General features: G+C 33.3%; 1 protein-coding gene across 1 annotated transcript; it reads right to left on the bottom strand.

The window, feature by feature from the left end:
* Nucleotides 1–94: 94 nt before the first annotated feature.
* LOC139511540 (uncharacterized) lies at nt 95–27192 on the bottom strand. Its single transcript, XM_071298372.1, has 3 exons — nt 26898–27192; nt 24224–24373; nt 95–1524 (listed from the first exon to the last, which is right to left on the bottom strand). Exons 1-3 carry the CDS (start codon nt 27109–27111, stop codon nt 1295–1297), a joined length of 594 nt encoding a protein of 197 aa, XP_071154473.1. The 5' UTR covers nt 27112–27192; the 3' UTR covers nt 95–1294.

The following is a 27192-nucleotide window of genomic DNA, read 5'->3' as shown; positions in this document are numbered from 1 at the left end:
CAATCATCTGTAAACCGGCAAAAGAAGTAGTGCAAGTAAAAATGTACTGATAGTAATAGTGTTTGTTATATCTTAGAGTTAAACAAGATAAATAATCAATTTTCTAATTTTTAATAACGTTATCATCACAAAATAAGTTGCATCAAGGGAATTTAACAAAGACAAATAAAGGATGTGCATAGTGAAGAAGGATCATACCTTACCCTTATGGAGCCCACTTATTTCCGGTTTTTGATGGGTTGTTTTACTCCTTCGTTAAAGAAAAATCAGACTATTCAGTTCTACAAGTGATTTTCCCTTAAAATTTTATGTGAAGGTGTTTCATGATTTGAGGAACAAAATATAAAAAAAAATTGGGGGACACCGACTTAGTTTTGTCACTATAGCAACCTCTGTTTTGTGTTTACCCTAATATAAACGTATTTGCTTGTTACATGTATCTAATCTCCCGTATATCAAACCTACAAACATAATTCTTGTTTCATGTTAAACAGTAGACATTTGTCTTTCAAGTACAAGTTCAAGAGTCTTATAATTGTTTTGATCTTTAAAAATATGATTTATTTATTTCACGCAAAAAAAAACAACGTAAAAATGAAAAGCGTTTGCAGTATTTAAAAATATCTACCAGTAATTTCTTCATAAAAATTTCAAGAAGGAAAGTGTCATGTGTACTCTTAAAAATAAATCCCAAAAAAGGTATGTCACCGACCTTTCAAAAAAGTTATGAGTAGTTTTCATGTTTTTTTCTCGTTCGTTTTGAAGAAAAGAGTTGTCTTTCTTTGGAACATTGAATCTGACGTCATTGTTACATGTACAGGAATTGTTTCGTGTTTCCATCTGTACGAATGGCAGAGACGTTTTCCAACGATAAAGGATACTAAGATCTAGATTTTAGTTTGCGTTTGTTTGGTCCGTTTTGCATGAATTTCAAACATAAAATCTTAAAGTTATATATGATGCTGAACAAAATGAATATCAACTGTTACAGATGACTTTAACCTAGAGATCATGCAAATGAAGGTTGCTTATTTTTTTACGGGAATCCACAATATTACTGTGCAATAAAGGCGACGGTAAAATTGTACACGTAAATGTTGGGTTTTGTGTCATCTTACCATGCTTACCATTTATAGAACACACCTGATAAACAACAGAGATATGACGGTTATTGATGTTATATAATTACAAATTCATAGAATTAAAACAGTAGTTATCATTTACAGAAAAGAATAAGCATGGATAAAATGGCGAAATCTTCTAAATTCTTCAGAAACGTCCAGATTTTATGTAATCACCAGTTCCGGTAAGATTGTTGTTGCGTAGTAATATAAGATACAGTTTGTGGCATTGCTGGGTAAACAACAGGCTCGGGTGCATTGATTGGTAAATAAAGTACAATTTCCGAAAGGAAAAAAAGCACAGCTGCAAATATTTCTAGATAGATGCTATAACCCTTATTATTTCTGACCGCTTCTGTCTGGAACAGTGACCATATAACTAGTGCAATAGCGATAAATACATCTGAAAAATAATAAATAATGCAAACAATTTTTGTTTCAATAGGCATAATTGACAATCATTAGGATTTAACTATCAAGAGAGAAACCATTAATTCATTCGGAATATTTGACTGGTTCCCTGTCCCTTCTCTGTTTAAATTATATTTGATACTTTTTTTATGCTAGGGAGAGAACCAGCCTATTCCGCATATATATTATCATGTTTTGCGTTCTTCCTCAAGGCTGGAAATATGTACGACTACTAGAGATATATGAGTTGTCGTTTGTTTGTTTTTTTCATTAAGTTTTTATATCTTATTTCTTTTTATCTGTTTGTCTTTGAATATATTAATATACTTTGCCACTGGATTGAATGATATCATTAACGGTACCAATGTTACTGCACAAAATGCGCATTTCGACAAGAAATGTATTTTCCGTGATGCCTGAAGCCAAAAATTTGATCAGACCAAAAAGAAGCTGAAAATAAAGTTTAATCCGGATTATCAATCATAGTTTTGCATGGGGAAGATACAATGTTATTCCTTGATTTTAAATGATTTTAAGATTTTATAACAGCACAACAACATTCGTAATTTTGATTTTACCAAAATACCGGTTACTGGGTTGCTGGTGGTTCCTTCAAAGACTAACAGCCACCAGCAGAAGTATCTACCCAGTGTGAATCTCTATTCGACACTTTATTTAAGAATTGAATGCTCTTTTTTGTAAATTTATTGGGGTGTAAAAGCGTTGACCGAAGTACATTTTGTATGAAGCGCAAAAGCGCTTCATACTAAAAATGTGCGCACGGTCAACGCTTTTACAACCCTATAAAGTTACAAAAAAGCATTCAATACTTATAATTACATTTTTACCTATAGCACGGTGGGTATGGTTGTCCTGCGAGAGAACGTACTGTGCTGGTGATTCGGTCCTGACGGGTGCTGGTGATCAATGAAAAAATGTAAACAAAGACGAAAATGATGATTTTTGACGTTTTCACTCATAAAAAATGGAAGAAAACAGTTGAGATTTTTCAATTTCGTTTCTTATGGGTTCATATATAAACCATTAAAAAATTGACCCTCTAAACTGTTTCAGTAAGCGTAACACAAAAATGCTCATTTTCAGAAAATCTCGAACTGAAAAAATAAAACAAAAATGCTCATAGAGTCCGCTTTCTATACCGCAATCCACATGACAAAACAATTTTGTGAAAAAACATTGCAATTTCTTAAAATTTAGCATTTTCTCAATTTATGCATGTCCTGATACTGTGCTGGTGGGTCCTGTCATTGTGCTGGTGGGTCCTGATACGGTGCTGGTGATTTTGGATAATAAGTTGGTCATATTTGAAACAAATGTTACAAAATCAATAAAATTGGGCAGATAATTGTTGCCAACAGGATCTATGACTCCTATTTTAGCTCTTGTGCATCCATTTGGCTGTTTAGTATGTGTTTTCAAATGATCTTAACTTGTATTACATAATAACATAAAGGGGCAACATCTTTCGTCCAATATCAGATAACAATATATAGTATCTAAAATAAGTTAAAAATTCCACAATACTATATAATTCATTTTATGTGTCAATTTGTTCGAAAAAAGTCGAAAAAAAGAGAGAAGTTAATGTCATGATTATCTGTCGCTTTCTAGATCTATGCTTAGCATTTATTTCAGATGACATGGACTCCTCACCCTGATGACCCTGCTGCCTTTCATAACTTCATCCGTATACATATATTAATAGATAAACGAAAGGCTGCAACTGGTATTTTTGTATTTAAAATGATTCGTTGTAACGAGAATATTTGTGGTGAATGGAAACTGTGAGGGTCAAAATCTTAAATTGCTTATAAATGTTGCTGGACCTAGTTTCGTTATCTGATCCGAATTTTCTGAAATGTGCAAGGTAGATAGACATTTTGATTTGTTTACTCGGTAATGAACCCTTGTGTTGATCCCATGGTAAACATAACAAAAATCTCTGTACAAAGGTCTGTGAATTTTCTACAAAAATTGTATTTTATTTTCACTAAATTCTCTTTTTTCTACTAAATACAATAATGAACTATAATAAATAATAATGCTTTGCAAGAAGTTTCCCCTTGATATATGCACATTTCGTAATTGACATTGTCATAAACCGTACACGAAAAGATAAAATATTGATATAAGTACTTAATTTGCATCTTTGAACCCCCACCCCGGCTTTTTTTTAGGAGCCTGGGGTGTCTAAAAATGGTCGATTACAGACAGCCGAGTACGCATTTTACTTTCCAGGCGTGTTTATGTTTTTTAAATATAAATTAAGGCTACATTTTAATATAATAATTCTATGAATTCACAATATAAAAAAATGCAGAAAAAAAATGAATGAAGTGAAATATCTTAGTAAGGAGTCATAACTACAGAGATGGTGTGTTTGACACACAAAACTTAAAAGCTTAGTGATATTACCAATATTAAAATAAAAGTGTATTTTAGTTGGGTATTTTTTCCATTTACTCATTTTCAATTATAATCAAGGCACATTTGATTTTTATTCATGAAAAATATTTAAATATAGAAAAGTAGGACACATTGTTCACTTCCTCCCCCGTAATTCTTTATCAAAAATATTTATTTTGAAATGAAAAAGCTAAGAAATCTTAGGTTTTTTAGTGTTTTCTAGGTTATCTCGTCTTCATTCTCTGACATATTCTAGCTTGCCCTTTCATAAAATAGTGATTTTTTAGTGTTTTATCGAATTTTCGAAAAACAAATACCTGATAACCGCTTAGACAAAAAAAAAATATGTTGGAAAAATCTTACAGCAAGTGATTCTTAATAGCTATAGCCTCGGTCACACCTTACCGGATAGCTCGAACGGACGCCTAACGGATAAAAAAAAAGTTATCCGTTGACAAAATTTGTATCTGTTGGGAGTCCGTTGGTGTACTAACGAACATGTAACGAATGCCAAACGGACACACAACGGACACTGAACGTACGTGAAACGGATACGTACCGGACAGAATGGACGTCGAACGTACATCCAACGGACGAGTACCGGATAAAACAGACACCGCTATGGAAGCGTAACGGATAAAACGGATGAACAAAATAATCTGAAAATTAAAGGCAATAAACCATCTAAAAATTAAAGGCAATAAACCATGAGAAATTTCAATTGGCATTTGTCCATTTTACATCCGGTAGTCATCCGTTTTATCCGTTATCCTTCCGTTAATATCCGTTTTATCCGTTAGGCGTCCGGTAGACATCCGTTGGTGAATTGGTCTACCGGATCTCCAACGGATGCATAACGGATACGTAACGGATACAAAACGGACGAGTACCGTACAAAACGGATGCCTAACGGACGTTCAACGGACATTTTATCCGTTGGACGTCCGTTCAAAGTTTGAACATGCTCAAAATTTTCCACCGGACAGAACGGACGTCAACGGATAAAACGGACGCTTAACGGACATGCAACGGATATGGACGGACGCCTAACGGATAAGAACGGACGTCCAACGGACATGAACGGATTGAGAAAAAGTTATCCGTTAGGCGTCCGTTCGAGCTATCCGGTAAGGTGTGACCAAGGCTAATATAAGATACATTTTTCTTTTACAATCCACCTTTAAAATTTTACGGGAAACTATTCCAAGCTTTCACTGTAACCTCGCTCTAACTTATCCCCCTCCCTCCCCTACCCTCCCCCAAAAAAACACCAAACAAACAAACCCGCAATACTATTGTCATTCTTATAGTCAACACTCAATTGTTCACAAACAAATGTGTTTTAAGCTGCTAAAGACATGATTAAAACGCTCAGAAAGTCCTTTGTTCTATATTTATGCAAAACCTTTCACATTTTTATTTTATGGGTTATTGTTGAAGGTCGTACGATGACGCATGGTTGTTAACACATACTTCCTTTGGTTTCTTATGGAAATTTGTCCATTGACAACAAACATACCACATCATCTACATTATATTAAGTATTGTATAAATTACAACGTATTTTGGTGATCTTGCAAAATGATCGTAATCCCGAAAATCGTAAACATATTTTCTTATCTTAAAAGGGGGCAAGAAGGGTTCCATTAACAGGCCAATAAATAAGATTACAGTTAATTTCATTTTTTTTTTTTTTAAATAGGGGTATTTTTTCTCTCATAATAACAGTAAACAGATTCACAACAATGTCAATTTCAAGAAAGCAGACAACAGCTAATTAGTCAACAACAGTACAGCATCAATGCTCTTGAATATATGCCACTTTTAACTAAAATATAAAAGCACAGAACCAGGACATAGGAGCACAGAACCAGGACCGTTTTTCTTATCACCAGCACAGCGTCAGGACAATTCCGTTTAACGAACTTGCACGACTTTTGCAATATAATATTGTTGTAATATACTTTGCATGGTACTTATGACACATCAGAGAAAAATTAAGCAACAAAACAGTCGTTTTATTGCCGTTCTGATACAATGTAAACAAACCCACCAGCACAGAATCAGGACCCACCAGCACCCGTCAGGACCAAATCACCAGCACAGTACGTTCTCTCGCAGGACAACCATACCCACCGTGTATAGGATCATGAAAACACGCCTTTCATCAAGTTTTTATTTCATTTACCTGTGCACTTTATTGTGGGACCTCGTGTCATCATGAATGAAAAGTTGCATTGTGTAATGCAATTGATTAAGGAATATCACGAGATTTCTAGTTAGCCAATCAGAATAACGTATTATAATGAAACATGATACATCTAATGTAATTATACGAAGATGTAAATTATTCAGTTATAGAATCTATCAGGATTAAATTGAGTTCTTTTTAAATATCAATCTCCTTTGTCGCGAAATCAAAAGTTAAATTTAAAAACAATTATATGTATTCATAAAAAATATAAACAAAATACCAGCGATGTCTCATATTTAATTTCTTCCTATGTTAATTACTTGTAAACTGATCCTAAACTTATGAATATGCGTACCATGTATATACGATACGTAACTATATCTAAGTTTTACATACCTGCGATACCAAATGTGGTAGCAGCTACTAAATACGCTTTCTCAAATCCGGGTTTAAATTAAATGGGGATAAGGTTAAAAAAAAATAGGGGGCCTTGAAAAAATACCCCTTTTTAAAGCTTAATGGTCGTTCCCTTAAGAGAAACAGTTTTAACCCAATGTTCGTCAAGCCTTACATTTTAAAAGATTTAAGATGATTGTTCTATCTCGAAAAAATAATCAAAACAGACAATGTGTCATTTTGGTCTTTTGTGGATAGTTGTCTCATTGGCAATCATACCACATCTTCTTTTTTATATATATAAGATATATCTGCTCATGCCCAAGCTGAAGTGAAGTGAAAATTTTCGCTGTGAAAAATTTGTGGAAATATATTTGATTTATATGGAATAACTTGTTTATATGCAATCAAAACCAGTAAGTTTTGTATTTAGATACTGTTTAAAACCTTCAGTGGTTCAAAAGTGAACTAGTTATCAGTTATTCAGTGACACAAACACTTTACTTGTACGAACAAAGAAAAACATAAATATGGCGGGAGTAGATATTTCAAATAGCCCAATAAGAAATCAAGTAGACCAACGTAAACGCAAACCCTCGCAAAATTTAGATGGCCCCGAAAATGAAACTGTGATGAAAAACAACAAAAAAAGGGTTAAAAATGACGATTCTTATAACTCAGAGTCAGCAGTTTTATATGCAATTAATACTTTGACAGAGAAAGTCAATACAGTTTTCGATTCTTTAAGTAGTCGTATGGATAATCTGGAGAAGAAATTTGAGGACGGATTATCGGAAAATATAGCTGATGCTGTACGCAAGGTCGTGCATGAAGAATTTGGTAATGAAATCTCCAACTTCAAAAAGCAAATAAATCAGGACATAGGCAATATGAAATCTGATTTAGATAAACTCACGAAATCTTACGCAGAAGTTGCAAAACCATCCGCAAATAATAAGAAATGTAACATTGTTATTAAAAACCTAGCCCCGTGTACGATAGAGATAAATGATAAATCTGCCACGATGAACACTGTTAATAAGTTATTACGAGACGGATTAAAACTAACGGACATCAAAGTTAGTCAGGCAAAAAGGTTAACACCTAAAGGCAAAAACAAGACGGGTTTAATTATTGCAACGGTAGATACATTTGAACAAAAGCAAAAACTTATGAAATCAAAATCCAGTTTGAAAAAGTCTGAGAATTTTGCAAACGTTTATATTGAAAATGATCTTACACCTGAAATGCGTAACAATGACAACAATTTACGGCAAATTCTTAAAATGGTTGGAAAAGAACGGAATTTCAAAGTTTTTGGTGGTAGAATCCTCCCGAATAAAGCAAGTTAGGAAAACGTCAGGCTTGGTGTGTTGAACGTAAATGGTTGGTCTAAATATAAAAATTCCTATAATTCTAGGATTAGAGAAAGTGTTTTGAATTTCCTTAATTTGGATAAAATTGGTGTTTGTGAAACCTTCTTAAAACCGATGATAATATTGAAATTAGTGGTTATGAATGGTTTGGCCATAGTAGAAAGTTTTAAATGCAAAAACGAAGAGAGGATCTGGTGGTGTGGGTGTGTTGATGAAAGTTGAAGTCTTGGATAATTTCAGTGTTTCAATTCTTGATAGTTCTGTGGAAGATATTTTGTGGATTAAATTATCACATAAATATGATGATTCAAATAATATATGTTTCTGTGTTTGATATTTACCACCGGAAGGGTCAAGTCGTTTGAATGATGGTGAAAAATTCTATATAATGATCTGCTACAACAAGTTTATTGCTACCAAAATGAAGGCTTTGTGTATATTAGTGGAGATGTTAATTCTAGATGCGGGAGCGAGCAAGATTACATACAAGGTGTGGATGATATTAATGAAAGAGAAATAATTGACGTTTCTAGTAACAAGTACGGTGATCTTCTAATTGACTTTTTGACCAGTTGTAACTTGTGTATGCTAAATGGTCGTGCTGATGGAAATAACGACTTCACTTGTGTCTCAAAGCGTGGACGGTCAGTTGTTTGTTTAACTGTTTAACTGTTTATTCAAAATACACTCAGACGCAGATTTCCTGCGTAACAGGAGCGACAAATATACATACATTTACAAATAATTACATTAGATGTATGTTTCATTATAATATTTTATTCTGATTGGCTAACTGCACATCACGTGTTATTCCGTAAGCAGTTGCATTGCTCAATACAACTTTTCACTCATGATAACACGTGCTCCAACAATAAAGTGCACAGGTGAATTAAATAATAAAATATATAAAATTCGTGTTTTCATGATCATAGCTAAAAAATGTAATTATAAGTATTGAATGCTTCTTTTTGTAACTTTATAGGGTTGTAAAAGCGTTGCACCCTTACAGAACTGAAATGTTTGCAGCAGATCTGCTGCAAACTTGCTGCAGGTCTGCTGCAAACAAAATGCCTGCAGGAACCCTTGAATAATGTTTGCAGATGTTCGCAGCTAGCTGCAAACCTCCACCAAACATTGCAGCTTTTTGCTGCAAGCTTGCGGCAAGCTTGCAGAAACAAATATGTTTGCAGTAAGATTGCAGGAAAAACTAGAATATAAGGGATGTTCGCAGCTAGATTGCAGGAATCTTTGACAATTTTATATGTTTGCAAGAGCATCGCAAGAAACTACATAAAACGACTGAGCATGCCTATTGGTAACTTCCTGGAAGATAAAGATTTGAAATTTGAAAATGTTGGTGATGTTTGTGTCATGATATATATTAGTGTTCAGGGAGGCATTATAATTTGGCAATTAACAGATAAGTTTTAGAGACATTATTTGTAAGTACATATTCATCGTACAATGTTAATTTAACTTATGAAATTCATTCCTTCCACAGATATCTGCATGAGGTTTAAAATACATTTTCAAATATGTAACCATGGAATATACAGTACTCCCTCATATAGAGATTATAACTTACAAAATATATGCAAGTCTCGTTGAATTTTGTGACAATTTTAGTTCAACTATGATAGCTGTATATAATCATATCCATGCGCAAAGAAATTTTCAAATAAATCTTTTTAACTTTAGATTCATGCATGTAATTCATTTGAGAACGTACTTGGAGTTAATTTAACTTATTAAACATGTTAAAGGGTATAAACTTATGCTATGACAATATTTCAAATGATAAAGTAGTTGAATTATTTTATGAATGGATGCATGGATGTAACATAACTTTTTAAGAATTAATTGCTGTGTAATATAGATAAAATGATGTGTACACATGACATTGGTCAATTGTATAACAGATTGATTTGAATAAAAATGTTTGCAGCAGGTCTGCAGCAAACACGCAGGGGAAAGATTAATTTACATAAATATGTTTGCAGCAGGTCTGCGGCATACACTCATTTGCATATAAATGTTTTCAGCAGGTCTGCAGCAAACAGGCAGGAGAAATATTAATTTGCATAAAGATGTTTGCAGCAGGTATGCAGCAAACACTCATTTGCATATAAATGTTTGCAGCAGGTCTGCAGCAAACACTCATTTGCATGGTAAATTGTTTGCAGCAGACCTGCAGCGTATTTGCAGCAAACACGCCGCAAACACGGACTCTATGTTCGCTGCAAGTCTGCAGCAAGTTCGCAGCAGACTTGCAGCAAATGTTTGCAGGAGGCTGATTTTTTCAGTAAGGGTGACCGTGCGTACATTTTTAGAATGAAGCGCGGAAAAAATGTACTTCGGTCAACGCTTTTACACCCCAATAAATTTACAAAAAGAAGCATTCAATTCTTAAATAACATAGAAGTGAAATGAGTAGAATACATACAATGAAACATTTTTACAAAAGCTAAATTTATACTTAATCTATTGACCATAGTTTTTTACCACAAAAAGTCCGTGCAATCTGTAAGTTTAAATAACCACGTGATCACATGAACACAATCAAACAATATTGGATAGTAACAAAAAGTGTAACATATATAAATATAGGCAATAATAGTGCATTGACTTGACATATCAACGATATAAGGATTCGGCTCGAAACGGGGAAAATGCTCGGCTGACATATCAACGATATAAGGATGAGGCTTAGAAACGGGGAAATGCGAGGCTGTGCCGAGCATTTTCCCCGTTTCGAGCCGAATCCTTATGACGTCGCGTACGGTGTTGGTGATAATACGGGTTTTGCTTTCCAGTTCGCCTTTATTGCATTTGTTAGAAGTTTCGGAATTGATAACTATATAAATGTATATATCAAAATGTGCGTAATTAAAAGTAGAAATGGAATATGCCTTAAAATCAATACTTTTATTAATTTTGTTACTCGAATGATCCCTAATAACACTGATTTTGAGCGTGTAGACAAGTAACACCGCGACATATGATCAGCGTTGCTTTGAAGTTATTCTTGTCAATTTTTAAACTTATTAAAAAAAAGTTGTACTCCTAGCAAGAGTAGTCTTTGGTGTTTATGGTGTATGTTTTATTTATGACGTCATCGTTAACTGGACGCGTCTGACCAGGACGAAAAGTTCACTTTGTTTTGTGGTCAAGCCGAAAATTGAAAAAAATATGGATAGGGGTGAAGTTAAGAGTGATTTTTAAAGGTAATTCAAATAGATTATTCAGAAAATGATATATCTTTTTATTCCGTATATAATAAGGAAAAAAAAATAAAAAAGTTGTGTTACAACATTTCAAAAGATCGTGGCAAAATTAATGATTTTTTGAAATTTGTGTTTCTGTCACAAAACCCAAATCTTGCATATTTTTTGGAGCTCTTCAAAATTCGAACGAATGCTGCAGATCCAAACCACAATTTACATATCCAACCTTCCTGTGTCAAAATTATACAATAAATATACAACTTTTTATGTCTTCAATTAGTAAGTATTGTTTAAATTATGTCCTAAATTGTTCATTTTATTAAATCCGTTGAAATGTCACACTCGCAGTTTTCTGACGTTTTGGCGTATTTGTAAAGTGTCTTATGAAAAGTAATAGGCAGTTGCTGTCTTTTCTACGATATGAAATTTTATTCAAACGTGAAAACTTTTTTTTTAAATGTATGAAAAAAAATTGTGTCGAAGTTTTAAGAGAAAATATTGAAAAAAAAATAAACGCGATCTTTTTGTTTTTGTCTAGTCAAAATGTCACAAAACGCCGTTTTTTTACATTTTTGTTACAAGTATGATAAGTCGTATTATACAGTTTTGGAGGGGGGGATTTGAAATTATAATAGCACAAAAAATACTATATAACATTAAAATCTACTGTTCAGGGATTTTTTTGAACCCATTTTCGATCACATGTCGGAAGTATTAACGACACAGTCAGCGACTACTTTTGTCTAGTCATAATGTCACACCATGCTTTTTTACTTGTTTTGACGTTACGTTCTGTAAAACTTGACATGTAGTGCCTAACGTCGAAAATTGCGGAAGCCTTTACGTGCCATGCTAATTAACTTTTTCCAATTTGATATAACGAATTATGAATTTGATATAACAGATTATGAATTTGATATAACAAATTATGAATTTGATATAACAAATTATGAATTTGATATAACAAATTATGAATTTGATATAACAAATTATAAATTTGATATAACAGATTATCAATTTGGTATAACAAATTATCAATTTGAGATAACAGATTATCAATTTGATATAACAAATTATCAATTAGAAATAACAAATTGTCAATTTGATTTAACAAATTGTCAATTTGATTTAACAAATTGTCAATTTGATTTAACAAATTGTCAATTTGATTTAACAAATTGTGAATTTCTCTACCAATAGTATGATTTAATTATAATAATGAGATTGGTTGAAACATTGCGTAATCCAAATTGGCGCATTTTTTTGTGTATTGATTCATTGTTTATCTGACGTCCAGCGACAAATATGTCATTGAATGCTTATTCAAAACTTTTTTAACAGGTTTAATGTTTCTGAAATCCTCTCCCTCCCTTTTTATCTATTATTTGAGGTAGTTTGGGGGACTAGTTTGATATGTTCTCTATTCAGTACATGGGACCTGGTGTCTTAAAACGAACGATTAAAATAGAAAAAGGATCAATTTATATTGCACATTTTCAAATCAGAAAGAATGGATAGTGTGTTTCTAGGGACATAGGAACATGAAAGGATAAAAAAAATGCTGGCATGCTTCTTTATCAATTTCGATGGATTAATAAAACATCCTTAAGTTAATCCTTGCATTTTTCTTTATATATTTGTTTCAATATTTATTTTGTTTGCACACTTTTCATTAAAAAACAAAGACCCATAGGCGAGATCTGGAAGAGAAAACCCATGCACAATCAGTACAATACTGTTGATAAAGTTGCAGTAGGAACTGATTTTTCTCTTTATCTTGTCTAGATTGTGGTGCACATTCGCCTATACATTGTATTTTTATATATGTTGTTGTTTGCAATTTGATGTTAGTATCAAGAAAAACGTAAATAGCTGAGTGACAACTATAGAACTACTTTTATTTCCATGATGAACCAAAGTGAACATATATCGTCGCTGGGCTTCTAAAATGTTGTATATGACTTTTTTGGCTAAAAATACTTTTTGACACCAATGGTCTGGGCGGGAGGAAATCTTTGTTATCACAAAATAGCATACAGTTAGACCAATCAAAATGTGTGAAATAAGACATATTACAAAATTGCCAATGTCAGTTGTTTGTAAAGTTTGCTTCCAAAATGTTGTATGAAAACTTGAAAATCGTTGTAGAATGGTTTTGGGAAAAAAATAATTGTACATTTCTTTATTTCTGTAAAAATAATTTAAGTTCTTGGTTAATCCAGAAATGTCAACGTTTTTATTTCACTGCTATTTACAAAAATGTTCAAGTTCACATACGACATTTTGGAAGCATGCATTTTGCCAAAATTTTCAAAGCCTGTTTGTGAAAAAAAAAAATTCTTGAAAAAAATCGTAATTTACAACATTTTAGAAGCCCAGCGACGATATATACATACAACTTTAATATTAAACCAGCATAAATTAATGCTCGTGGTTTTAGTATTATTCAACTAGGAAAGTTTTCGCTAAAATGGGCTATCGAAAATACAGCTGAACGGATTAATCCTGCGCTAAAATGGGCTCTAATGTCTGCGCTAAAATGCCCCCTAGTAGTTTTGCTCCGAGGGGATAGTAATGTAAATGAATATTATTTTTCCGTTTTAATTTAACTGTACTTAAAAAAAAAATATGTGCCGCTTTTGCATTTCGGTTCTATGCGTAGCAAGTCAAGCAAACCGCTCATATAAATTATGCTGTATAATTGAGCTGCACGAAATAAAAAAAAGTACGACGTTATTTATACAATGCATGAAAAACAACGTCAAAATAACGTTACCAAAACTAACACCAACACCGTACGCGACGTCTTATATCGTTGATATGTCAAGTCAATGCACTATTGTTGTCTTTATACTGCAATCTAAAAAAAAACATTTTCAATTGTTGTTTATTGTGTTAATGTTATTTTTTTGTTTATATAAATATTGGGGAAAATCCCCCTTTAAAAAGGCCTCATATCACACAGACGGAGAAATATAAAACACGATGAAATCACAGTGTGGGAACGGAACTGTACGGTTTTCTAATAATTTGGTCATTCGGGAGACTGTCAAGCGGTGCTCCGACATTTGCAAAATAACAAGTTGCTTGATGGAAACTTTGACGAACTCTTATGTTCATGTATAACGTTTCTGCTTCAAGTTTTGATAGCTAAAACATTCTTTATGTAAATATGAACCAATAAAATAATAAGAAAGATATATGCATCCAAACGTTTTCCTTAGAATGGTGGAGCTCCGTGTAAAACGATCAAAATTGTCACACAACAGCGATCAAAAATGTCAAATAAACATCGTAAAATCAATGTTTTCTACCTGAATTTTCACATGTACCTTTTCTGATATATAGACTTACATGTCTGAAAATTTCAAAGCCATTGTTTTAGTAGAAGTCTAAATATATTCATTTTCTCCATGTCGGATATTTTTATTGACTGTACAATCGCTTGCAATTTACTGTAATATCACTCGGAGCCTTCCTGTACAATCGCTTGGAGCTTTCTTGTAGAATTGCTTGGCCAAATTTATTAAATACATTGTATATGCATTGCATTGGTTGTTTCTTGCTGTCCTATTAAATTTATCTATGGTATTTGAATTGAATATTAGCATAAAACCGGTCATTTTGACAATTAAGTTTCTATCGAGGAATTCTTTTAAGGTGACGATATCAGAGACAAAAACAAAATGTGTACAATAGATATAAAAATGAAGGTGTGGTGTGATTGCCAAAGAGACAATTCTCCACAAGAGACCAAAATGACACGGAAATTACCAACTATAGGTCACAGTACGGTCGTCATCAATGAACAAAGCCCATACCGCATAGCCAGCTATAAAATGCCCCGAAATAACAATGTAAAACGAGAAAACTAACGGCTTATTTATGTACAAAAAATGAACAAAAAACAAATATGTAACACATAAACACAAAACCACTGGATAAATATACAAAACAAAAAGAAAAGGACAGTACAAAATATGTTAAGAATCTAATCTTAAATAAAACTGAAAATAATCCTGTTCCAAAATAAATATTTATATATACCGAAAAGGTGATTAGATTTTCTTGAAGGGTAATTAGCATATTTTGAATTTTACTTAATATATTATTTACCAGCAATTTTAAAAAATAATAATAAATACATATTTGAACAATACAACAAAATATTTTTCATCACAGGATCGGGATATTGTAACTTGATATGTACCATAGTTTGTCTGATTTTCCATTGAAAAAGTGTGAGGGTATCTACACATACACCACAGTTCCATATCGACCCTCTGATTGGTTTACCAGAAGATTGAAAATGGTCATGTGGTGTATGTTAGATACCTCACACTTTAGCCAGAAACTACAATGTAACACATTTTCTTTCCTGTGATATCAGTTGTTAACTTTGACACATGTAATTTACCAAATAAAAAAGTGATTGGCTATGTGTAGATACACCATAGGATGAACTAAATTTCACTTGAAAGCAAAGCTTTCTCGTGAAATTTAGCTCCTCCAATGGTGTATCTAAATATACCCAACACTTTTTAATTTGGTAACTATAACAAGGAATTCGAATGTGGAATGGTGGTAGCTAACCACTGATCCAAGAAAAGACACGTATATGTCAATAAACACGATATTAAAATAAGAAGATGTGATAATTTCAAATGAGATGTCTGTTTATTACAAGCTATAGCTACTGGTAGAAAAAGCTCCAGTAAAATTAAATTGTATCAAGGATGGGTGAGGACTTGTTATCTGAAAGACAGTGAAAACACAAAATCCTTCAACATGATTTTTTTTTATATCAATGTCACGATTCAGCAACTTTTCAATATTCCCCACTATACGGCATCCGACAAACGAACGAAACAGTTGTTTTTTTTTTAGTAAGAACAACATTTTTATCAAACCACATTTATATCTTCAATATAAAAATAAGGAGATGTGATATGATTGTCAAAGTTAAAAAAAATAAATGGATTTAAGCAATTATTATAGTCGGCTATAAAAGGTCCCGACATGAAAATTAAGAATCAATACCTTTCGAATTTAACTGACGGCCTAATTCATAATAAAATAATTTACGAAAAATATATATGACAGACATGAACCAACGACCACCACTGAACTACGAGCTCTTGACTTGAAACAGGTACATAAAGAATTTGGCAGGGTTAAAAATGTCTGTGTGCGCTCATTTCTCCCCAAAACTAGCACAGTACAAGACCAAACTATAAAAAATCAGATGAATGATCGGATCATCATACTATTATTGACGATATCAGACCAAGTGCGGATCCCGCCTTTCTGCAAACGGGGGATCCAAACCACGGAACACACTGAAACGTCCACAAAATAAAAAAATAATCGGAAAAAAATGGGGTTTCAACCACCAAAACTCCCTCTCCCCGCATACCGGATCCTCTTATGCAGGCTGCATCCATTCAAATAACAGCTTCAAACATCATTAACACTTTTAAGTGTGTAATTTAGGTTTTAAAAAATGAAAAAAAAAATACCAAATAAGTACCTGTAAATCGTAACAGAAAAAGGAGAGAAAAATCATGCCAGACATATATTGTATTGGATTGCAGTAGTTTTGATAAATATTTATATGACAAAAGTATCAAAGAAAACATAAACTGATCATGAATGTGTCAGAGGAGATAGTAGTAAGCATTATCTACTTAAGAGTTATAATTAGTCATATGCCACTAGAAACTATTACAGCAAAATGCAATGACTGTGTAGGAAAAAGTAATACCTTTGACTAGCTTGCTTGCTAGCCGGACCGTGAAGTCATAACAAGGTAAAGTAGGTTACCCTTTTTTCGGAGTAGTCTAGTTGGCCAAACGATGAAAAGAAAAGCTCCAAGCGATTGTACAGGAAGGCTCCGAGTGATATTACAGTAAATTGCAAGCGATTGTACAGTCAATAAAAATATCCGACATGGAGAAAATGAATATATTTAGACTTCTACTAGGACAATGGCTTTGAAACTTTCAGACAGGTAAGACTATATATCAGAAAAGGTACATGTGAAAATTCAGGTAGCAAACATTAATTTTTTTATGTTTATTTGACATTGTTGATCGCTGTTGTGTGACAATTTTGATAATTTTACACGGAGCTCCACCATTCCAAGGAAAACGTTTGAATGCATATATCTTTCTTATTATTTTATTGGTTCATATTTACATAAAGAATGTTTTAGCTATCAAAACTTGAAGCGGAATCGTTAGATAGCAACATAAGAGTTCATCAAAGTTTCCATCAAGTAACTTGTTATTTTGCAAATGTCGGAGCACCGCTTGACAGTCTCCCGAATGACCAAATATTAGAAAACCGTACAGTTCCGTTCCCACACTGTGGAAATGTACATCATTACCGCAATCAATGGTGAACGAATTCGTTGCAGACTAAAATATCAACAATAAACATAAAACATAATAATTTATGATTTATAGGTTGCAAACAAAAAAATATTAAAAAGTGAAATATGTTTTCCCGAAAATTGCAAAAGAAACAAGTTTGAGTCGTTAAACGCATCGTTGTTTACATTGAGAACAAGAACAGGTTGAAGAGGTCGTATGAATAATTAAACGAAATTTCGACGATTTCTATTTAAATATTCATGAGGAAAAGTGATATCAGGTCAGTGACTGTATATGACATAGAAATATACGGTCAACGCATTTTGACTGCTCAAATAGAGTGCAGTATAAATATTCATATGTGTTGACTGTTGTCTGGTCATTAAAGATTGCATATTTTGGCGTTAATATTGATTCACTTATAGGGTCTTTGCATCGGAACTAAACACATTTATTCAAAAACCAGTTGTTGGCATGACACAGGTTATGTTCTTCTCATATATGTTATGATGGTATGATACTAAACCCCTAACGGGAAGGATTGTGCCTGATGTTCATATGATGAAATCATAATCTTTCAGTCAGTTTAATTGAAGTCTGGAGCTGGCATGTCAGTTAACTGCTAGTAGTCTGTTGTTATTTATCATGTATTATTGTCATTTTGTTTATTTTCTTTGGTTACATCTTCTGACATCAGACTCGGACTTCTCTTGAACTGAATTTTAATGTTCGTATTGTTATGCGTTTACTTTTCTACATTGGCTAGAGGTATAGGGGGAGGGTTAAGATCTCACAAACATGTTTAACCCCGCCGCATTTTTGCGCCTGTCCCAAGTCAGGAGCCTCTGGCCTTTGTTAGTCTTGTATTATTTTAATTTTAGTTTCTTGTGTACAATTTGAAAATTAGTATGGCGTTCATTATCACTGAACTAGTATATATTTGTTTAGGGACCAGTTGAAGGACGACTCAGGGTGCGGGAATTTCTCGCTACATTGAAGAACTGTTGATGACCTTCTGCTGTTGTTTTTTTTTCTATGGTCGGGTTGTTGTCTCTTTGGCACATTCCCCATTTCCATTCTCAATTTTATGTCTTTGCACCTCATGAACAGTTAGAAATACAACTTTAAAATTGGAAATACAACTTTAAAATTTTGATGGATTCAGTCGAGGATTATGCCAGGCAATGGGCTAAGCGCGAGAAGGAAGACGTAGACACTCTATCCGAATGGATAAAGGCAGTGAGGTCCTTAATACAAATCAGAATTAAGAAACTGAATGGGTCCATCAATGCCCATGCTACGTCAATTTTTAAAGACCCAAATGTTGCTAAACACCTATCCGACCTCCATGATAAATATGTTGTTGTCCCCGCAGACAAAGCCCCAAATAACATCGTTTTTGTCTGTAAAAGTCATTACATTAATTGCTTGATAAACGAATTAGGTATAGACAATTCACTTGGAAACTCAACATATACCCTCACGACACTTACCAAAGAGGAAATCCTGGATAATCATAGGTCTGTTCTTTGTTCCTTTGGTATTTCAACCAAAGATGAAGAACTGGATCTTCCATCATTGTATTGGATACCTAAACTACATAAGTGTCCTTACAAACAGCGGTATATTGCTGGGTCTTCCAAGTGCTCCACAAAACCTCTTTCTAAATTATTAACATCCATTTTATCAGCAATCAAAGACGGGCTTCAAAGTTATTGTGAAACTGCCTATTCTAGAGGTGGCGTGAATCAGATGTGGATACTGAAAAATTCCAAAGATCTGTTAGAGTACATACAATCTAACTCTCTTTCATCTTGTAACAGTATTAAAACATTTGACTTCTCTACTCTTTACACAAGTATTCCACATTCCAAACTTAAAGACAAATTAAAAGAGTTGGTATTACTTTGCTTCATAAAAAAGAATGGCCAACGTAGATACAAGTATCTTGTCTTAGGGAGGGATAAATCCTACTTTGTAAAGAATCACTCTGATTCAAACAAAAAATTCTCTGAAACCGATATTATCAAGATGCTTGATTTCTTGATTGACAACATATTTGTTACGTTCGGAGGACGTGTTTTTCAACAGACTGTCGGCATCCCAATGGGAACAAACTGTGCCCCTCTACTTGCTGACTTGTTTCTTTATTATTATGAGGCTGACTTCATGCAGGAACTTCTTAGGAAGAAAGATAAGAAGTTAGCAATATCCTTTAACTCTACTTTCCGCTATATAGATGACGTTCTTTCACTAAACAATTCAAAATTTGGTGACTATGTGGAACGCATCTATCCCATCGAATTGGAGATAAAGGATACTACAGATACAGTTAAGTCAGCTTCATATCTTGACTTACATCTAGAAATTGACAATGAGGGTCGGTTGAAGACAAAACTTTACGACAAAAGAGATGATTTCAGCTTTCCAATTGTGAACTTTCCATTTCTAAGTAGCAACATTCCAGCAGCACCTGCATACGGGGTATATATCTCTCAATTGATACGATATTCCCGTGCTTGCATTTCCTATCATGATTTTCTTGATAGAGGGTTACTGCTCACAAGGAAGCTATTAAATCAAGAGTTCCAAATGGTGCAGTTGAAATCATCCCTTCGTAAATTTTACGGACGCCATCATGAGTTGGTTGACCGTTATGGAATAACCATTTCACAAATGATATCGGATATGTTCCTCACGTCGTAACTACAATCCCCTTCCCTTTCATGAATTTGACCTACCGAATTAGACTATTTACCGGATTTGTAATCATATAAGCAACACGACGGGTGCCGCATGTGGAGCAGGATCTGCTTACCCTTCCGGAGCACCTGAGATCACCCCTAGTTTTTGGTGGGGTTCGTGTTGTTTATTCTTTAGTTTTCTATGTTGTGTCATGTGTACTATTGTTTTTCTGTTTGTCTTTTTCATTTTTAGCCATGGCGTTGTCAGTTTGTTTTAGATTTGTGAGTTTGACTGTCCCTTTGGTATCTTTCGTCCCTCTTTTAGACATGTGTACAAGCTGTGACGTGTATTTAATGTCTGATCTTATAGTCGATACGGGTTTGAACTTTGAAAAGTCCATACCGGACCATGGACCAATAGTTTGGACTGTAAACGTAAAGAAAGACATTGCATGCGATACGAGTAATATTGGACAAGCACCAAATACAAATAGACCCAGGTACAATTTGAAACGCTTCCCATTGAACTTTCTAAATAACAATAAACACATTCAAGATACTATTGACAAAATTGAAAACGAACTAGTCACAAATAAAGACAGTAATAGTGCATATACAGAGTTTGTTACTTTAATAGAAAAAGAGATGAAAGACTCAGTTCCCGTATTGAAGACCCCAACAGGACCAAGTTCGAATAAAAGGAAGAAATCTCTTCGAAAACCATATTGGACTGAAGAACTTACCTCATTATGGAATAAAGTGTGTATTAAAGAAAAGCAGTGGTTGAATCGCAAAAACTGCACTAATCTGAGACAAACTAAAACAGGAATTTTGTAATAATCGTAATCAGTTCGATAAACTAAATAGAAATACTAAACGTAAATTTCAATTAAAGGAGCAGGATAATTTGTCTAAACTGTTTGAAAGTAATAACACTCGGGAGTTTTGGAAATACATCGGTAATATTGGTATTGCGAATGAACGTCGCCAAAACATTCCATTCAAAGTAAAAACAGATGAAGGCTTTAGTAGTGATGTTGATGTTGTCCTGGACAAATGGAAAACAGATTATGAAAAACTATTGAATTCCGGTGATAATGACAACTTTGATAACAATCATTTAGACCGGGTAAAGGTTAACAGTCATGTTTTCCCGACTAGGAACTGTGACACTTTGAAAGCCCTGTTACGAGACAAGATGTCATTGACGCTGTAAATAGGACTAAATTGAATAAAGCCGTCGGTTTTGACTATTCCTGCGGAAAGTTTACGCAATAGCATATGTATAGACCTGTTATTTAAACTTATTTCATTCTGCTTTCAAAATGGTAAAGTGCCTGATTTATGGTTAAATGGAATTATTAATCCTATTCCAAAAAATGATAGTGGTTGTAAATTCGATCCTATGTCATATAGAGGTATAACTATTTTATCTATCCCATGTAAAATTTTTGCTGACATTTTGAATAAGCGTTTGAATAAATGGCTTAATGAAAATGAAATTTTATGTGATGAACAGAACGGTTTTCAAAAACTTAGATAGAAACTGTACAGATCATGTTTATGTATTAGATAATATTCTCAAAAGTAGAAAAAATGCAAAAAGGATACATTTGTATGTTTTGACGCAAAGAAATCATTTGATACCGTTAATAGGAACTGTCTACTATCTAAATTGAGAAAAATTGGTATTAGCGGTATATTTTTAAATTGTATTACTTCTTTATACAGTAATGTCAATTGTGCAGTCAGAGTAAATAACTTTATGACATCCTTTTTTCCTGTTGCTCTTGGTGTAAAACAAGGCTGTGTTTTATCGCCGACTTTATTTTCTATCTATGTAAATGATTTAGTCTCAGATATTAAAGAAGCAAATTGTGGTATTCAAATAGATGACATAATGGTCTCTATGTTATTATATGCTGATGATATTGCATTGATTGCACCTGATGCAGAGAAACTGCAAAAGCATTTGGACATTTTAAACAAGTGGTGTGACAGTGGAGATTAACTCTAAATAAAAACAAAACCAAAATTGTTCATTTTAGAATAAATCTATACTAAGAAGTAATTTTCAGTTCAAATGTGGTGAACTTTGTCTTGAATATGCAGCTTGTTATAAATATCTTGGTGTACTTTTGAATGAATTTTCAGATTATTCTATAATTGCCAAAGCATTGTATAAATCAGCTAATAGAGCTCTTGGTGTTATTAAAGCAAAATTTTGTAAAACTGGTGGTATGAATTTTGATGTATTTACTAAATTATATGACACTTTAGTCAAACCCATTTTAACATATGCTTCCGGTGTATGGGGCATTACTATACATAATTGTATAAATAATTTGCAAAACAATGCTTGTAAATTTTTCTAAGGCTTAAGCAAAAGAAGCAGCAACTTAGCTGCTAGAGGTGATATGGGTTTTTTATCAGGTGATGCACTACTAAAAGTTGAAGTTTTTAAACTATGGAATCGTCTTAAATGTGACAATACCAGTAATATATGTAAAAAGGTTCATACCTGGGCGATTAGAAAAAAATCGTCATGGGATTATAGAGTTTTACAATTACATGTAGCTCGTAAATATAGTTTGATTATAAATGTAGAAGATGAAATTAATATGAGTAATGGATGGGATTATATACAAACTTTTGAAAAAGAATCTTGGCACCATGAAGTATGGAATGATAAAAATAATGTCAATGGTAATAAATTAAGATTTTATAGATTGTTTAAAACTTGTATTGGTACGGAGCCTTATGTAAAGGTAGTTAATAATTGATGCCACCGACGTATTTTGTCACTATTTAGAGCTGGTTCGTTACAACTTAAAGTTGAAACAGGTCGATATGCTAGACCACCAGAACCTCTACAAGACCGTTTATGTATTTTTTGTGATAGTTGCCAAATTGAAGATGAAAAACACTTTCTTTTTAATTGTTGTTTTTACTCTGATATCAGGCATGAATTATATGCCAAAGCCTGTCTTTTAAATGTTGATTTTGAGTATTTATGCGATATTGAAAAACTTCGTTATCTTATGTGTAATGAGAATATGGTTCCTCTTTTAGCTAGTTCCCTTTATCATATGTGTTATCGACGAAAACATGTCATGTAGAAATTATATATGTTTTTTTTTAGTTTTTTTTTATTTACGAAATACTTTTGAAATGTAACAAAGCTGTCCTTTTATGTATGTATTAGATGTTTGTTTTAATGATAGTGTCTCATAAGTCGTTTTCGGCTGGCATCTCTTTACTTAAATGTTAGGTTCCTATGACTTAATGTGTATATATATATATTGATATTGTAATGGATGGTGACACTTTAATAAAATAATAAAATACATCTTATCTTATATAACACTATGGAAAGAGACAACAAAAAAAGGCAACAACAGTGTATCGTGTTTCCATAGTTATCAATCGACTAAGCGAAAACAAATCCGAAGGAATCACGTCAACTATAAGCGGAAAATAACGGAAAAACAGAAACACTGAACTGCTATAAAAACAAACGCAAACAAACATAGAAACGGACCACTTGATAACAACTACCATATTCCTGTCTCGGAACTAGACATTATACTTTTACTAGTTCTGATATTCTGATAAATGAACGAATGATTAAGTAAGTACAATTGTCAAGCAATGAATTACTGACATATTCAAATGTCTTCCTGATACTTAAAAGGGCACTAGCTGTCAAATTCTTGTTATCCAAACTATTACAAGTCTCAAATAAACAACCAATAGGACACGGGCATAAAAATACGTAGCTTCGCTTCGTGTGTATTTTAGTCTAGACGCCATCTAATTAACTATCGAGTTAACCATTAAAATCATCCGATGACCATATAAGCGATGTAAACATAAATATAGATTAAGCCAATTCGTGCTGTTGGATTTTTCTATGTCTTTTCAATTTCATATTATCAAAGAAACATAAATGTTCATTGTTGTGACTGTGACTTTGTCTTAATGTTCATGATTACTATTATCTAAGTTGTACATACCTGCGATACCAAATGTGGTAGTAGCTACTAAATACGCTTTCTCAAATCCGGGTTTTGATCCTTTACTTATTTTAACAACCAATGAGAAACATCCTATGGATGCAAGTATTAGTGCAATTGTAGTTAGACCTTGGGGGATTCTGTGATAATCTAAAAGTAAAAGTAATATTACTTTTTATAAAAACAACCTATATATACGAACGTGTAACCGTGAATTATTTCAAGCAGCACTTATAATATATGTTTTGTTCATGTAACATATAAACGTGCTTTTTAGTTGTACTCATATTTGTTTATGTTACATGTACTAAAATTGAGAATGGAAATGGGGAATGTGTCAAAGAGACAACAACCCGACCAAATAAAAAACAACAGCAGAGGGTCACCAACAGGTCTTCAATGTAGCGAGAAATTCCCGCACCCGGAGACGTCCTTCAGCTGGCCCCTAAACAAATATATACTAGTCCAGTGATAATGAACGCCATACTTATTTCCAAATTGTACACAAGAAACTAAAATTAAAATAATACAAGACTAACAAAGGCCAGAGGCTCCTGACTTGGGACAGGCGCAAAAATGCGGCGGGGTTAAACATGTTTGTGAGATCTCAACCCTCCCTCTATACCTCTAACCAATGTAGAAAAGTAAACGCATAACAATACGCACATTAAAATTCAGTTCAAGAGAAGTCCGAGTCTGATGTCAGAAGATGTAACCAAAGAAAATAAACAAAATGACAATAATACATAAATAACAACAGACTACTAGCAGTTAACTGACATGCCAGCTCCAGACTTCAATTAAACTGACTGAAAGATTATGATTTCATCATATGAACATCAGGCACAATCCTTCCCGTTAGGGGTTTAGTATCATACCATCATAACAAAGATGAGAAGAACATAACCCGTGTCATGCCAACAACTGTTTTTAGAACAAATGTGTTTAGTTCCGATGCAAAGACCTTATTAGTGACTCAATATTAACGCCAAAATATGCAATCTTTAATGACTTGACAACAGTATCGTAATTCAAAGTTACCACGGTTCTTTAGATTACTAATGTTTACCGCATCGAACGAGCAACTAGTTGGAATGTAAATTTTAACGGTTTTACACTAGTCATGTTAATGGCCCTTTATATCTTGCTGTTCGGCATGAGTCGAGGCTCCGTGTTGTAGACCGTACTTTATACTGATTTACTTTTACAAATTATGACTTGGACGGAGAGTTGTCTCAATTGCACTCATACAACATCTTCTTGTATCTATAGACCTGTATCTAACTGAAAGGGGGACGAAACACATACACTGAACCGTGCGCTACACTGCCCACAGGTTTAAGGGAGGGTTGGACGTCCACCAATCTGTTTAAGTTGAAGTCCATACGATAACCTATGCGTTTTAAGAGGAGGGTTGAATGTTTAAATTATGAAAAAAATGAAGATGTGGAATAATTGCCAGTGAGACATCTCTCCAACAAATGATATACGGCTTTCAACAAAGAGCTAAACCCATACCGCATAGTCTATAAAAAAATCAATCGAAAAAACTAACGGCCTGATCTATGTAAAAAAAACTATAAAGTACGAAGTACAAATATGATACTCGGCAACAAACGACACACATTAGATTACAGGTTCCTATCCATAGTAATAAGCTTGAAATTGGTGGTTGTCGATAGTTGCTCTCTATTTGGATTTATATATATATGTTTGTTTGTTGTAAGAATAACTTACGCAATTCTAGATTTTTCTTGTTTTTTAATTGATTTACGTTTTGTCATGCCGGGGTCTTTAAATTATAAATATGCAATATATGTCTTGCTCATAGTTAATTGAGGGCCGTTCAGTGCCTTATAGTTGTTAGGGTCTTCAGCCTTTTGTCTCTAGTTGTCTCATTGGCAATCATTTAATGTCATATTTGTTTACGGTAGATCATTGGGGATGGGTGGTTTTTAACCAATTTAAACAAAGTACAGTCAACAACAACTAAAACATCATGATTTAATATAAATTTAACATTTACAAAACTATGAGTGGTGTATCATTCAAATATGGAAGCCTGAGAAATATTGTCTGGTGTGTGGGTTAAACCGTTTAAACTGGTATGAAGGACAGGGAATAAGGACTGCAACTAGAACAAGAAGGGAGTATATAGTTACGCATCCGTTTAGGGTAATAATTGACCAGACAATGAGACAGTGTAGGCAAGATAAAATGAAGAAATTTTTTCATTGGTTGAAGAATTTTCAATAGTACTTAAAACATTATTTACATATATTTCCCTTAAAAGTAATGCACAAACTATGACATACACATTATTTTTGTCGTTTATATAGATATAGAAATCTTTGGTTTTATGACCCAATCAAATATGTATGAAGGTATTTTTACAGTTTATCAAAACGTTCATTCGTGGAATTTGATTAAAAAAAAAAGGAATTTTGAATAAGATATTACTATTCAATATGCATTTGCAGATAAAATGTATAGATCTTTATCCTTTCTCAGTCGATCCGTACTAGCTTAAACATTCTCACCACATAAATTTTTTTTTTTTTATTTCTTTGTTTATTTTCGAATTTCAATTTAATTTATAGGAATTTCTGTCGTTTTGTTTTGATATCATTTAAGTTAATTTCATCGATTTATCATTTATTGAATCAAAACTCACACTCAAGTTCAGAGTCCCACAGAGAATAGTCATTACAAACAAGTAATCCACTGATACCAGCGCATCCTTTCCATAGTCCCATGTGCACAGTGATTGATCCCAATTCCTGAGTATACCAGTATGGTGAAGCAAAACCAATTATATGTAATAAAAGGGCCAAACCAGAAAAGCATAGAGCTGCGACCAGAAGTCCTTGATGCTTTCGGGTCGCCATTAATTATTTATAAGAATTAACTTGCAGAAATCACAATGTGTTTAAAAATATTAACTATTCAGCTATTCACATTTAATATCA

The sequence above is a fragment of the Mytilus edulis genome, chromosome 2, assembly GCF_963676685.1.
Source record: "Mytilus edulis chromosome 2, xbMytEdul2.2, whole genome shotgun sequence".
NCBI lineage: Eukaryota > Metazoa > Mollusca > Bivalvia > Mytilida > Mytilidae > Mytilus > Mytilus edulis.
Note: the sequence above shows the minus strand (reverse complement) of the source record. Positions and strands in the feature narration are given on the sequence as shown.

Bases quoted from the DNA above. Each gene is read 5' to 3' on its own strand.
- LOC139511540 (XM_071298372.1), bottom strand. From the start codon at position 27,111: ATGGCGACCCGAAAGCATCAAGGACTTCTGGTCGCAGCTCTATGCTTT. The intron at 24,374-26,897 runs GTGAGTTTTGAT...TTTTACTTTTAG, and splicing joins GTGGGACTCTGAACTTGAGT to ATTATCACAGAATCCCCCAA. The intron at 1,525-24,223 runs GTATGTACAACT...ATTATTTTTCAG, and splicing joins TACCACATTTGGTATCGCAG to ATGTATTTATCGCTATTGCA.